Here is a 16520-nt window from a genome sequence, read left to right as displayed (position 1 = left end):
GTGTGTCTCAGTGCTGGACACAAATGCATGACTGCATACAAAGGCTTATACATGTACACACATTCATATTAACATGTTAAAACACTGAATTTAAACATGGGCCTTCATTTCAAAAACTGTAGTTCAGGGAAAGTTTAGTGTTTCTAACCTGCTTTTGACTTCTTTACTCGCTGGGACAGATGGTCCTGCTGAACTCTCAGCTGGAGGGCTCTGGGCCAGAGGGAAAGAGGGCTTGTCTTCCTCTGGCACTTCAGTGGTCTCCACTTCCATAGTCTCCACTGGCTGGATTTGTGTTTCTGGTGGTAAGAGGGAGGGGAAAATAAATAAATAAATAAATAAAATATCAGTTAGTCAATAAGAATTACATCCCCTCCACCTTTGCAGCCAGTTCTACATTGGCCACTCTGCGATTAAGATACTCTTCAGTTAACTGCCAATTGTGACTGCAAAATCAGCATGCAGCTTCTGACAGATACAAACTGTCATAGGGCAGGCTGATTTCACTTTAGTCCATTTTCCTCAGGGTCAAAAACAGAGCCTTTATCTGTGTGATAAATGACAAAATATGGGGATCATATACTTAAGCACTTATTACTTTAAAGCTACCGGAAAACTTTGTGAACATGAATAGAACATGAATAACAATGGAACAACGGGGAACGGGATTGGCTGCCCCAATGTCTAAAGAAGTTGGGTTTAAACATTAATGGGGAACATTTTGCCCCAAATATAACCAAACTCAATGTTGTTAATATCATGAGTCCTTCTGATCTAAATTACCAAAAAAACAAAACTCAATTGACTGTGCTGATGATAAAAAACAATTCCCAAATGTATTTCTCAGTGAGACTTTGGGCCATGCTAAGTTTTTTTATTAATATTTCACTGAAATGTAATTAGACTAATACAGTAATGACCCAGGGTCCTCCTTTGGAACTAAATAAGGACAAATTCAAACTAGTAATGTGCAAAAACTATATTGTGAACAATAATTTTAAGTATATGTAAAACTTTTTAGACAGAGGTTTGCATTTATTTATTTGTCTCCTTAACCTCAGCTGCACACGTTGCACTTTAGGAAAGATTGTATAAAATCACAGACCTCACTTTGCCAGAAGCCTGTAGGCAGAGACCATTATTGTGGGAACCACTAAGGTTCAAGCGGACAAAACTGAAAAGCTGGATGTTTGATTCTATGATTACAAAACTTAAAGATAAAAAAATAATAATATTTTGTGAATGTTTTAGAACTCATAAAAATTACCTGATGTTGCTGTGTGGTAAATTACAAATAATGAAAGAAAAGCCAGCCACTAGCAGAAATTAATTCCCCAATATCTTCAGAACTGCAACAGGGCAGCACTGAGATGTATGAGAACGGGAGGCAGGATCACGTGATGTGATGTACACACATAAAAAAGCACATAAATGGGTCTGGAGAGACTGATGGGATTTTAAAAAGCTTTTAGAGGGCATTAGCCTTGGGCTCTTTCCCACTGCACCTCAATGCCAATCTCAGAGCAGAAGCAGAGATGGAAGCAGTAAAGGGAGAAAAAAAAAATACACACCCACTGCAGCTTCACAGCTCAAACTAAACCCTTTCAATTATAGACCTGAAGTAGAAGCATGGGGTGCCAAGAAAAAGCTCTCATCCAGCCTTCTCCAGGAGAGGGAGAGGCTTCTACCTTTACTGAAATATCCTCTGAAGCGCTCTCTCTGCATGAGGCTGCCTGAATGTGCAACTTATAAGTCTTACATCACTCCCAACAGAACCAATGTGTACATAATGGATCAAAAAAGGGGATTGCAAAGTCTCACCTGTGTCCTGAGGGCCTATGGACTCTGTTATCTCAGTCCCATCCATGCTGTCCTCCTCATCCACAACAACCCTCCCTCTGGTGCGACCCCTAGGGTGAGGAAGAAAGAGACAAACAAATAAACAAGAGGTAGTGAAAAAAGAATGAAACAAGAAAAGCGCCTATGTCTGCCTGCCGGGGGACTGAGTTTGGTGCCGACGTGGTCATGAATTAGTCAAATATAGTCACAGCTGTCACGGATTTTTAATGGAGGCACTCAAGCCGCTGGGCAAGGCAGAAGGGTCGCAGTGTGTGTGTGTGTGTGTGTGTATACACAAGTAATTCAAAGATGAAGGCATGCCAATATGGATAAATACTGGTTCAGTAAAAGTTCTGGTAAAGAAACTAGGAATTAACACCATATCATATCAAATACTTTTATCAGTTCACTTGAGAGATGGGAACTCAGAGTCTAAGTGAAGACTGCAGATGAATTTTAAATAACTGAATACAGTTATCACTTGTTATGTCGTAATAGCACTGCAAATAAGACACTGCAAACAAGTAAGTAGTCATTAATGAGCAGGAGTCATGTGCAGTACCTTTAACAGCCATGTTTAGTATCTTATATCCCTAGGGCTATTAAAGCTGTCATACAGGTCACATGCACTTAGGTGCAGGTTTTCTTTACAGTTGCCTATAGATTCATCCTTCTCTCTCAGTTCTGTCCGGATATTGTTGTCCTATCCCTTTCAGAATCACCGTGCATAGAATGATGCTGCCATAACCTTGCTTCACTGCGGTTCCTGATTATCTCCAGACCTAGTATTTGAAGTTCTGCCCTAGGTTTTTGTCTCATCAGACCAGAGAATCTTTTTCTTCGTGCCAACGGAGTCCTTTACATGCTACTTGACGAACTCTAAGCAAGCTGTCATATGCCTCTTAGTCAAAGTGATTTTGTTTAGTCACTTAAGCATAAGGGCCCGATTGATGGAGTGTTGCTGAGATGGTTGTTCATCCAGCAGGTTCTCCAATGTCTGCCAAAGACTTCTGAAGCTCTGTTCGACTGACTGTTGGCCTCGCTTGCCTGTTTTTTCTTAGTTTATTGAGTTCTCTATGTGTACACATTGTGCTCATGGCTAAGGCTGTACAATATGGCCTAAAAATAACAGTGCAGTCTTATTAGACTATATCACGGTACGGAATATGCCTCGATATTCAGAAAAAACTATTCTGACTAAAGCAGTATTGTGAATATAACCACTTACAACATCCAACATAGAACATCTACAGTGGGTACGGAAAGTATTCAGACCCCTTTAAATTTTTCACTCTTTGTGTCATTGCAGCCATTTGCCAAAATCAAAAAAGTTCATTTTATTTCTCATTAATGTACACTCAGCACCCCATCTTGACAGAAAAAAACAGAAATGTAGAAATTTTTGCAAATTTATTAAAAAAGAAAAACTGAAATATCACATGGTCATAAGTATTCAGACCCTTTGCAGTGACACTCATATTTAACTCACATGCTGTCCAATTGTTCTGATTCTCCTTGAGATGGTTCTGCTCCTTCATTGGAGTCCAGCTGTGTTTAATTAAACTGATTGGACTTGATTAGGAAAGGCACACACCTGTCTATATAAGACCTTACAGCTCACAGTGCATGTCAGAGCAAATGAGAATCATGAGGTCGAAGGAACTGCCCAAGGAGCTCAGAGACAGAATTGTGGCAAGGCACAGATCTGGCCAAGGTTACAAAAGAATTTCTGCAGCACTCAAGGTTCCTAAGAGCGCAGTGGCCTCCATAATCCTCAAATGGAAAAAGTTTGGGATGACCAGAACTCTTCCTAGACCTGGCCGTCCAGCCAAACTGAGCAATCGTGGGGGAAGAGCCTTGGTGAGAGAGGTAAAGAAGAACCCAAAGATCACTGTGGCTGAGCCCCAGCGATGCAGTAAGGAGATGGGAGAAAGTTCCACAAAGTCAACTATCACTGCAGCCCTCCACCAGTCGGGGCTTTATGGCAGAAGGGCCCGACGGAAGCCTCTCCTCAGTGCAAGACACATGAAAGCCTGCATAGAGTTTGCCAAAAAACACATGAAGGACTCCCAGACTATGAGAAATAAGATTCTCTGGTCTGATGAGACCAAGATTGAACTTTTTGGCGTTAATTCTAAGCGGTATGTGTGGAGAAAACCAGGCACTGCTCATCACCTGCCCAATACAATCCCTACAGTGAAACATGGTGGTGGGAGCATCATGTTGTGGGGGTGTTTTTCAGCTGCAGGGACAGGACGACTGGTTGCAATTGAAGGAAAGATGAATGCGGCCAAGTACAGAGATATCCTGGAAGAAAACCTCTTCCAGAGTGCTCAGGACCTCAGACTGGGCCGAAGGTTCACCTTTCAACAGGACAATGACCCTAAGCACACAGCTAAAATAACAAAGGAGTGGCTTTGGAACAACTCTGTGACCATTCTTGACTGGTCCAGCCAGAGCCCTGACCTAAACCCAACTGAGCATCTCTGGAGAGACCTGAAAATGGCTGTCCACCAACGTTCACCATCCAGCCTGACAGAACTGGAGAGGATCTGCAAGGAAGAATGGCAGAGGATCCCCAAATCCAGGTGTGAAAAACTTGTTGCATCATTCCCAAGAAGACTCATGGCTGTACTAGCTCAAAAGGGTGCTTCTACTCAATACTGAGCACAGGGTCTGAATACTTATGACCATGTGATATTTCAGTTTTTCTTTTTTAATAAATTTGCAAAAATTTCTACATTTCTGTTTTTTTCTGTCAAGATGGGGTGCTGAGTGTACATTAATGAGAAATAAAATGAACTTTTTTGATTTTGGCAAATGGCTGCAATGACACAAAGAGTGAAAAATTTAAAGGGGTCTGAATACTTTCCGTACCCACTGTATCTAATCGAGTATGTTCAAAAGACTAACTACCACTACTTTTTTTTTTTTTTTTTTTTTTCTAAAGGAAAAACAAAATGAATTTGATGGGGCAGGGCAAAGAGTCTGAACATTTGCATAAATGAGACTTCTGTTTTTAATTTTAATAAGCTTGAAAAAAAAAATTCTAGAAACATAGGTATAGATAATATACACTTGTTTTATTTAAATTCTGTTTTTAATGTGTCTTTTACTCTATTTTATTTGTTAAATTTCAAAATTTAAAGCAGAACAACATTTTTATGCCACTGGAAGCAAATTCCATCACAAATAATTCTCCTCTCATGTCAACGTTACAGTAATCACAGATGAATAGATAGATGAGATAGCTAGAGAGAGACATAATATATAAACTTTATTAATCCCCAAAGGGAAATTGCATAAACTAACCATCCTACTGTTTTAATAAAACTGAATTACCATGATTGCTCATGCTAAAATTAACCTCTGAATAAATGGTTGACACGTCAGCCAGTAAAACAAAGCTAGAACATCTCATTATCATATGTAATCAACAGCTACTCTACCTGCTGACAGCAAGTGAATGCAGCCAATTTGTGTGCAGAATGAGGCATTTTAGACCTCCACAACTAAGGCTGCCTTTGTCTCTACTTGACGTATAAGTCAAAAACCTTAAAACATTTCAAACATGAAACATGTTAGCCAATCTCGCAGTACAGCTGTGGTCATTAACCTATATTTGGTTCATTTTATCTGGCAATGAAGTGATCGTAAAAAATTGAGAGGTCCGAAAGTGATTTTTCCCTCCCTCTCTGCTCGTTTTATGTTTATCACTCCATCACACTGACACTCACTCTATTAACACAGAAAAACTAGTTCTGCAGTGCTTAACTGAAGAATAATTTAGAGTCAGTTCTCAGCAATTAGAGACATTTAGTGGATATTACATACAAAATTCAGTGTCAGAATTCAACTAAAGATGTGAGTTAGCCTAGTAGAGACAGACTTGGCATGCAGAGATAGTGGGGGGGGGGCTGCTGCTGCTGTTACATGCTGTTTAGAGAGTCCGAGGACACAAACTTAGGTTAGATTAGCAGACACTTGTCAGATGGAAAATGGAGGTTCCTTAAAATGAATGAGCAAAATCATTCCTGTTGGTTAATGGTCAATGCCAATTGAACAAAAAAAAAAAAAAAGCGCATTTCTTTAGTCACTGATAGCTGATATGATAACCATTCAGCAAATGCTAACTCCCAAGTGAAGTAACATTACAATGTCTTCCTTTCATACCTCTGTACAACTGACTAACTAACTAACTGAAGTGGGACTGGATGTTCAATCGTTGGATTTCAGAAAATGCTTGACACAAACACCTTTTCGATGTTTGAAAGGTAGGTAGGTGTGTGTGTGTGTGTGTGTGTGTGTGTGTGTGTGTGTGTGTGTGTGTGTGCGCGTGCGCGCACAGTAGTGCTTCTGACAATATCCAACATACATTTTGGTCAGACCATAAATACCATTTAAGCTCTTTTGGCTCTTGGGTCGTTTGTACGGTGGGTAAGGAGTATTTGCACTGTTTTCCATGTATACATTATAACGGCAAATTGGATAGTAATACGCAACTTTATTTTGCAGTAAGAAATATATGTATTGTATCAAATAAAATCTGATTCTCATTAGAGGACATGGGCCGAGATCAAACGCAATAAACAGAAACAAAAAAAAGTGCAATCCTTCCCATATCTTACCGAATGTGCCCTTTCAGCAAATCAGACAACCATGTCTGAATTCCTGACATACACCTGCGTGCAAGCTCATACAGAGGCACAAACCCCTCTTTTACAAACAGTATGGACAGATCTGTCAGTGTCAACATCCTCCAATGGGAGTTCTGTTAGCCTAATCTTGGAAGTGCCATGTGGAGGGGGTAATTGTCATGGATACAAATTAAATAGCAACATCAATTGTTAGAATGCTAAGTGGGGGAGTGCAACGTGTCTCAGGGGTACTCAGGAGGATACAGGGGGTTGGAAGGGAGGAAGGAGATGGGGGTGGGGGTGGGGTTATTTTCGATGCCACTGGAGAGAAAAATCACAAATGGCTGGATGCCAAATCAACCACTCCCACTAAATGACTTCCATGTCAAGATAAGGAACAACCCTAAAACCCGAGAATGACAGAAGAGGCCTCCAGAAAACCTTGGCAAAAAATGTAATTACCTGTAAGCTTGAGTCAAACATAAATACCTTAATAAAGTGGAAACAAATTACCAAATTTCAAGAAAGAGCTTTTTACATGTCATTGTAAAGGGACACACAGAAACTTCTGAGCAAAGCATGGGCTGTCTTGCTATAGTTCTGAATTACACTGATATCTATATCTGCACATGAGACAATATTAACTTTTTCAAGAACTATAAGAAAAATAAGTGCAACAAAATAAGTGCAACAACAAAGTTGTGTGTAGTATCTGTACTTACAGACCAAACACTCAAACAACAGATTGTTCTGCAATTACTTCCTATAAAAATCTTCGACACAATTGATAATTTTTGCTGGGCACAAGTCTTAATGTTACAAACTCAACTTATTAATTTTCTACCTAAAACTTCTGAAGGTCACTGTTCAATGTAGTACTGCTTATGAGAACTGCAAGTAAAACACAGAAATTTAGACAACACTACAATTCTATACATTTTTAAAAAATGTGTATCGCCTGATCAGCATTACGCAAGAGTCCAGCGACAAGTGAGACTACAGAAGAAAATAACACCAGGGCCCGGCTAACTGTACTTACAGCTGCAGTAGAGGAAGGACCTGTGTTCATATTTTGGTCATAAATTGTGCTTAAGATCACTACTACATTCTCTCCATCATGGGCTTTGTTTCACATGCTCATGCCTTTTCTGTCCATAACTAATGGCATATAAGTGGGGTTTGAATTCAGAAGGCATACCCAGATGCAGAAACTTGCTGTGTGCGTCATCTATGACCACGATGTAGAAAATATATATACATATATATATCCACACACACACACACACACACACACACACAAAACATAGCTGGTGGTTGTGGTATCTTTGTATAGACTGCTACACAACATTCAAGTGTAATCACATAAAACTGCTAAAGGCATCAAATTTCAGCAGTGAGACAGGCAGTTATTTCACTGACAAATGCTTAAGACTAACATTCATACCCATGCTCTGCACAACTTATCCCCCCCTCCTCCAAAACAGTCCCACCACAGGGAGAGAGAGAGAGAGAGAGAGAGAGGGAGAAAAAAAAAAAAAAAAAAAAAGGTGAAAATAATGCTGTGGTAAGTAGTCCCAGCTTGCAGGGTGCTGCCTGGAAAACCTAACACAGATCAATGCCATTCTGAAATGGACTGAGTAGCAGATGGAGCGTGGGCAAATCTAGTAAATTCCAACAACCAGGTCTACAAGAAAGATTTATGACACATCCTCCTTTGTCTCAAGCCCTCTGCCATTTAACAGTTAACATTAGTACCTGCAATATTTATATACACTCCTTATATCCATTACGGTTGGCAGTCAGATTGCCCAAGATTGATCTAGGAAGATAATTCACAGCTCTGTGAAGTTGTTGGAATCTCAAGTGTATGTGACTGAGCATAGTTGTCCCTTACAGTCCTATTACAGTTAGCACAGTGGTTTCTACACTGCTAGAACAGGTATTTTTAAGGCAAGACGACCAACCGCCCATTAGCCTATTGTTTTTAAACCAGCAGTGAAATAAGAAAATACAGTATATTGAATTGGCTGAAAGCGCATACATGGTACAACCTGAGATCCATTCATGAACCTCATACTATTGTTGAGAGTTAGTGGAGGTGGAGGTTCTATGCAATTTGAACTCACTGTTTATTTTCTGGAGGACCAGTGGATATAATTCAATGAAATACAAGATGGGGTAAGATATTGCGCTATTGAGCTTTTTTTTTTTTTTTTTTTAATTATTATTTTTATTTCAAGAACTGTGATTAATTATTTTAGCCATAAACTGCAGGCTTAACAGAAACCAGTTTTTCACAGATGGCAACTACATTTTTCTGACTGTGACAACACTAACACTAACATAAATATCAAGAACTAGGGCACGTTTTTGCTGATGGTTTGATCTCAACAAGATCATCAACATAAAGAAATTCATGTCCGTCTTGGGTCATACTTCTATTGTTATATTAACACGATGTCTGGATGCTAGCAGATTAAACAATCCATCAGGAGCAGGGTATTAAGATTGATTGAGAGGACAGGCTAAGGAGAGAGTTAAGAACCATGCAGGCATTATATTACAGCCCAGCTCTAAGCTGTATTATATGTTGCCATGGAAGTCACAAAGAAGCCAGACACCTTGTACAGTGCCTCATAAGAAACGTCTGTGCTGGTGTTACCTGAAATAAAGCTGCTGTGGAAGAATGCCTAATTATAATTCCACCCAGGAAAAAAATTCGTTTTGAACAACCAATGTTTTCTACATTGACTAAAAACACCAACAAATATTACCAAGAACACATCTAATATGCCACATATCGTATAATAATTTAGGTTACACACTAGTTGTCAGAAATGTAAGTAAGCCAAACTAAGTAAGGGGTTTCTTTTTGATTGGAACTTCTTGTACACAATTGTTGGGGTTGGGTTTTGTTTTTCAATAAGTTATTGTGGTGCTGCCTTGTGACATGTCTGTACTATATCCCCAATTTATTTATCATGTATGTCTTTTGGAAAATGTTGAATTCTCCTTTCTACCACTAACAGGTTAGTGCAGTTTTACCAATTAGAGTAGACCAGAAACGTAACATTGAGAAAATAATGATATAGTTATTTAAATATATAACACCTGTATTGGTCATGTACCCAGTGTCCTGTCTTTTCTCTGAAGCAGAGAATTTTTAAGAGGGAATAACTTTGGAATAATTGCAAGGTAGGGATTTTTCATGAATTCAAACAAGAGTGTGTCATCTCAGCTGATCAGATCAGATACACTGATGAGTGCTACTGAGTGCACAGTGTAAAAGATGTGGCACCCGGCCACAGGACTGAGACAAGTCTAAAATATATATATATTTTTTTAAACTGTATGTCATTTTTTCAGCACTACTAAGATAAACCTAATTAAAGGAATGGGAAAACTCCCTATGCACAAAAATATAAAATGATATCTTTTGATGGCAAAGATATAAACCTACTTTTTTCTGTTCTTAGATGCGGATGAGGGTGGTGCTTGGGGTAGGATGGCAGTAGCATCCTTGCGCGGCCTGCCACGTGGTCGCTTGTCTGCGTGGGCAGGACTTCCTGTGGACGTGGCCCCTACACTGCTGGAGGGCGGTGAGGGTCCCTGGTCAGAGGGATCCACAGTCTTATCCTCTGATGACATTCTGAAAACGAAAGAGGCAATCACCACAGGTGTCACATGGTAGGTTTGGAAATTTAACTCCGCTTTCCAAACGCAAAGAGGAAAAACTGATTTTCACCTGATTTAATATCATCAAAAGGCTTTCAAAAATTGACAGTAAAAAGATGATATACCATGGGAAAATTGGTTGTTGATTTACTGAGACCAAATCTAGGTGGACAATTATTTTGCGGTATTTTTGATGTAGTTCTAATCTCAGACGCAGGAGTGCCGACATGAAGAATCAAAAGAGGATGTAGTTTGTTCAATGGCTTCTACATGTGATAAAGTCCACTTGACTTGCAATCAATTCTTATGACTATTTTCACAATTGGCAACCTTAACTTTATCACGTGCACCCTCACAGCCATGAAAGACCCCTGGTCTAGATCACATTCAAAAACTGCATTCCTTGCACACTCACACTCGCAGAACCCAGAGTGGAAAACTGTTCAATTCAGTTCAGAAAAATGTTCATCAGCTTAGCCTTTGCCCATCATAAGCATCAAGGAGTGGCAGAAATTTCCATTTCTGTAGCTGCTCCTTATCCAGACGCTCCAGGTTTTCTATTTGCTGCAACCCACCCACTGAAAGAGAACCCACTACAAGCCACTCAGTGGTAAATATGGTGAACACTATTCTCAGGTTGTAGCTAACAATGTGAAATGAAAGCTACACTGAGTAAGATGACCAAATGGTCTTCACTGTGGGCAGGTTAGGCCATTGTAGTCAACAAGGCAGGTAAACAGGATTCCTGAATAGCAATATTAGACTCCCAGCAAAATAAGAGTTATTACTGGAGTCCTGGCGAGCTTTGAAATCATCTGCAGAACTGATCGCTGAAATCAAAACGCCCATTGGGTTGTCTAAAATGTACAAAGACTGAAATGTTCCACGTTCTGCAAACATTCATTGCATATCATTACAGTTTGTCAACGAATTTACTCATGGAATGAAGGTGTATTTAACTGTACAATGCAGGAAAAATGATGTAACGTCATACCTTACACATACCCTGATCCAACCAGATGTCTAAAGCAGGGGCAAGCCTTTCTTGTAAAACGTAAATCATGGAATGTTAAGTATTATTCTGCAAAGCCTGTTTTGTCGGCGTGTCATATTTTTGGGAAAGACACATAGCATCCAAATGTGATGTGTGATTCTTTAAACTCATTATTATTCAATGAGGAGTGCTGTTTGAGCAAATCAATTATTTTTTATATTTTAAAGAATATAAATCAAAGCCCTTACTTAAAAAAATAAATAAATAAAAAATGTCTTGCAACTGTTTTGAATTTTCAGCCACCAACTGAAAAATTGCTTTCTCTAACAAAATGTATTTTCCAAAGATCACCCAAGACCAGAAGCTAATTTTGAGCATTGACTATTTCCACTCCTTCGGTTTATATTCATCTCCAATGTGAAAAGATCACCACCCCAAGTAAAATGGTTGCCAAATTAAAAGGAAACCAACCGTCTTTTGGACAAGCATAAGTTGCTATAACAGCTTTATTGCTTCTGGGCATAGATTATACAAATCTCAGGAGCCCTACTGGAGGAGTTCTTCCAGAAGACTGGCATTTAGATGATGGTATTCAACTGGGTTGAAACGTGGCAACTGCAGCGGACATAGCATGGGATTCATATAAAGTTTCCATTTAATAATATTTTTAGATTTAGTGTTATTTTTATTTGACCAATCCAGGATCAATATTTAAAATCCATAGAATCTTGCATCCACAACATATCTTATTAACCATCTTACAGCTGCACTAAACATTACTTGTGTGTAGTGTTTACTTGCTTAATGTTGTTCAGTTCACTGTATGATGTGTAACTTGTTTCCTTTATGTAAATCAGGTTATTACGATTTGCAAAAAAAAAAAAAAGGGTTATTTTGGGTTAAAGTAAAAAAATCATAGCTGGCTATATCTATATGAGCCGCCTTACGTAACAACAGTCCCGTAAACTCTGTATTTTCTTTGCTGAAAATAACAGGCTGATGTCATGTCAGCACAAACAATGCAGATTAATTGGCGATCAGACTTTCACTTTCTGTCCTATCTGAACTCAAACCAATAATTAAAGTAGTTGTTTGCATTTCTGTGACACATTTGCTACAAACAGCCCATGTGTAGCCAAATGGGAAATTTTTTTTTTCAAATATGCAAATTAACGACGCCCTTCTATGTGGTGTAGGTTTTTATTCTTCTTACTCAAATGGCTTTCATTGCCAAAAGAAGAAATACTTTTTTTTTTTCCTTTAACCAAGGAAAATAAATTCTTAATCTACAGTTTTATAACTAGATGTGTTCATACAAACTATTTTATATCCAACGGAAGAACAGTGTTGCTCATTTGTTGAATGTAGAAGAAAATGTAAGTTCCCCAGACTGAGAAGCATTTTAGGTAAAACTGGTATTTAATTGTACTACACAACATTTGAAAATCAATTCTGAACAGAGATCAATACAAATATACACAAATATTTATGTATTTGGTAAGTTGTCATCACTAATAGAAATCTGTTTCCAGTAAACAAGCTCATACGAGAGGACTGTGTGACCTGTGCAATACAGCAAAAGGCGAACACCCTGGAAATGTTTCAGACACATTTTTTTTTTTAATTCACTGTCGCACACATTTGACAGGACAGTTTGACTTTAACTTGAAGAAAGACAGCCATCTACATTGGCAGCACAATGATCCATGACTTGCACGCAACCGTGACCTGAGGCTCTTTGACTTAGAATCCAAGTTTTTGTTCTTACTTACCCGCATAACATTATTGTTTAAATATTGGGGTTGCGAGCACTGTCAAAATTCTGATTTCACAGCAGTACTGTATCTGAACCCATCTAGAGTAGACAGTGATGGCTGACTGCTGCTGTTTTGTTGCTTTTCTACGTGGACAATATAGACAAGGACAAAATTAACAATTGGCTGGGGAAAAAAAAAAAAATTGAGATTCTGCGTTTGCATGCTTAAGATCAGTTATTCCAAGTGACTTTAAAATGAATAACTGTTTGAGATCATAAAGCTATACATCCACAGTAAATATTTGCAGAGTATGTTAAATGTAAAAATATTGTAACTGGGTTATTAGAACGATAAACCCTAAAAAAGACCAAACACGTTTGCTACTTGGTCGGTAAAACCAAGGTTTTAAATCTAGGGTAACACAAGTACCTGAAAATACCGACCTCACCAGTCTCTCACTTTATCCTTTTTAAAAGCAAACCAGCACCAAACAGCTGTTTTATCATACTCACCAAAGAAAAGGAATTTCCTATTGAGAAAGACAATGCAAAAATCTACACAAGCCATTCGACAGCTCCCAAAATACAACTACATAAGACTACATTATGACTAACACGGATGAGTCATTAGAAAGTCAAATTTGCTAGTTCTACATTTTCATGTTATTGCATTAAACAGTTATTTAAAAATAAACACTGCTAGTCGTGGCTAGCCAAGGTCTTTGGCTTTTAGGGACAGTGTATGGCCTGAAACTGCTTTAACATTCAAAGAGACATTCTGTATCAGTGAAGCAGAAAGAAGAGCTCTAAATGCTGTGCTGTTTGATATCCTGCAACTGAGACTGACTTCCACTGCCGAGTTGAGGCACTTCGTTCTTTTATATCTACAGTGGCCTCTATCAGCCTCAAGGCTCTTTGGACAGATGGTGGTCCACTAACACCAAACTCAACTACAAATATCACTCACTAACACAATGGTTCTACTGGCAGCCCGTTTACCCAGAAATTGCGGACCGGGGTTTAAATTTTTAGATAAGATAATGCTATTCCCCCAAAACACCATATGTAGAATAAGTGATGTAATAAAAACTGGATGTATAGGGACCAGTTCATAAAGAGATTTTAACACCAGGGAAACCACAGCTGAACGTGTTAAGTATACCATGGACTGTTAGGATCCGGGGTTAGGATCTTGTGACGACCAGGCAGTCACGACCACCATGGGCACAACTGGAGACATGCTAACGTTAGCTTTTGTTAACTCAAGCTTGGGCACAAAGCAGTTGCATACAGCTAACGACAGCTAGCCTGTTGTGTTGAACTCTGTCGCCTTTTCTTTGGCGTCCACAGACAAAAAGTAACGCTGACATCGTCTAAATATGGAGAAACCCTCAAAATGAAATCGATCCGTCTTTCATATTTAATAGCAGACCTGACTGGGCTTTGAGAGATATATGCTAACGGTGGACAACTTTGAAAGAGGCTCGCCTAGCAAACAGGTTACCTATGGGTGCAGTTAGTTGATCAACTCATCGTGCTAGCTTGCAACTAACGCCTACACCAAAACAGCAAAACATTAATGCCTCGTCCTTTTGTTGTCCCACCGCTAATGTGAAACATCTCTGACTGGGGATGGTGGCAAACTTAACCGGTAATCTTAGCTACACTATCCGTTAGCCAACTTCCAACTGTGTACAAGGCGACGATGAACACTGGTGCCCAACACACACAAAGGCTCGGTCTATTCAATGAAACGGAACTGTTCTGAGGAACTACAATGCTGCACAAAAAGTGAAAATGATACGCTGTACAATGACGTAAGCTTTCGTTTCTGATCTCGGTACAGTCTTAACGTTACTTCTGCGTGGATGTCGATCGTATATGTTATGTTGAGCAGGTAACAAATGGCTTTTTTTTTACTCTTTTTTTTTTCTGGCTGTGCAGACCCGATCTATTGAATGTTCCGTTCCGTTGAATAGTCTGAGTCATGAAAGCCAAGGCGGCGACAAACCCCCAACATCAGACTGGAGGTGGATAATGTTGGCTCAGCTTTACCTCAAAAGGTGGCCGCCAAACACATCTAGCTTGCACGAAAACCAATTCAACTTCTCATCGTGACTTACCTTCCAGCCCTATGAATAGCGAACTATCCTCTTCATGTCCAAAATACTGGGAGATGAAACGTCGCACTTTTATCACCCAGCTAGCTAGCAAGCTAATTGAGCTAGCTAGCCTCTCTCCAATGAAGCAACACCGCAGTTCTCAGAAATGCATAACGCATATCATTATATTCCAACGTTGTAATGTTATTCCCAACTTTGCCCATTTGATGAAAAGGCAGATGATGTAAATCCAACAGGAAACGGCTTCGCTGGAACACGCATTTGGGGGGGATCACTTTCCTTTCTCCAATGACAGCTGTCGTCGCACGAGTTCGGGTTATATAGCTAGTTGGTGTTAGCCACCCAAGTCTACGGCCAACAATTTTATCATTAACGTATAAACAAATCAAAGGCAAAATCCAAGCTGCTGCAAAAGTCAACACTCCGTAGATGAAACTTTAAATGTGACTCCTCGGCGAATGTACAGCGACGCGCAAAGCAAACGGAGGATGCCGACCGCTCGGTTGGCAACTGGTTCTATTTTCTTCAGCTGCGACAAGCTGCGGGACCGAGCGGCCAGTTAGGAGACTCTGGCAGCCAAGCCTGCCACGCAGCAACAACCGCCTCCCAAGACATGTAAAAACAAACATTAGCTTGCCAAAAATATCATTCCGCCTGCCACTACGGCTGATCTGCGAAATTAATATAAAACAGCACAAAATTAAGTTGAAGATGACGCTTCGGTGTACTCTATAACGGTGGCCATATCTAATGATAAGTGGCACCGAAGCACAGCCCCTCAAGGCTCCTCAAAAACTAGATCCCCCTGCCTGCACAACAACTACGGCACAGGAATCTTTCCACAACGGCGTGACTCGCCGACAAATGTATATTACACGAGTAAGGCAAATGTTTCATAACACAGAGGAGAAGACATGGTAAAATACACAAGAAAAACGATTTAGCGATTTCTTCAAAATACTCTCTGACCCTGCGGAGGGATATGGGCATTTAGTAAATAAAATAATGGCAGGAGGGATGGAAGAGACGGAGCCTGGATTAGAGCCCTGTTGGAGGAGGATTGTCAGGTTTTGGTGCTCCAGCTCATGCAAATCGTCGCCAGCAGCAGCAGCAGCAGCTGTAATGACTCAGTCTTCACTCTTCTCCAGCCTCCAGAACAGGGGAAACACAAAAACGTCCTAACTTTAATACGCGCCGTGGTTTTTTAGCTCCCGTCCACATAGCATCCCTTCAGACAGAGCACAGCCAAATGGATCTCCACAGGCAACCCCATGACACCGTCCCATTTTCTGCTTTACTTCGCTCTCTCGTATAACGGCACGAAATATTCACTGGTGCAGACATTGTATTCGGGGTTTCATGAAGGGAGCCTGCACACTGGCAGACATACTGTACCATTGAGGGGTTAAATTTCAGAAAAGCCCCCAGGGGTCGGCTGCAAGCGGCTGTACATAATGTGTAATAGAACCGCTGGGTGTTACGTACAGACGTGTATTTTG

The 16520-nt window shown here is 39.9% G+C and overlaps 1 protein-coding gene across 5 annotated transcripts in view; it reads right to left on the bottom strand.

The window, feature by feature from the left end:
• The window catches only part of kmt2cb (lysine (K)-specific methyltransferase 2Cb), a 62967-nt gene extending 47197 nt beyond the window's left edge, over positions 1–15770 (bottom strand). For 4 of the 5 annotated variants that reach the window (XM_026313864.1, XM_026313866.1, XM_026313865.1 and 1 more), the window contains exons 1-4: positions 15022–15770; positions 9934–10122; positions 1819–1907; positions 149–296 (exon numbers count right to left, since the gene is read on the bottom strand). In XM_026313864.1, the coding sequence (XP_026169649.1) occupies positions 149–296; positions 1819–1907; positions 9934–10121 (425 nt within the window). In that variant the 5' untranslated portion in view covers position 10122; positions 15022–15770. The remainder of the gene's footprint in view (positions 1–148; positions 297–1818; positions 1908–9933; positions 10123–15021) is intronic. The other variant, XM_026313868.1, reaches the window with a different exon arrangement.
• Positions 15771–16520: the final 750 nt, after the last annotated feature.

This window comes from Mastacembelus armatus, chromosome 17, assembly GCF_900324485.2.
Source record: "Mastacembelus armatus chromosome 17, fMasArm1.2, whole genome shotgun sequence".
Classification (NCBI taxonomy): Eukaryota; Metazoa; Chordata; class Actinopteri; order Synbranchiformes; family Mastacembelidae; genus Mastacembelus; species Mastacembelus armatus.
The sequence above is the reverse complement of the archived record's forward strand: the minus strand, read 5'-3'. Positions and strand labels throughout refer to the sequence as shown.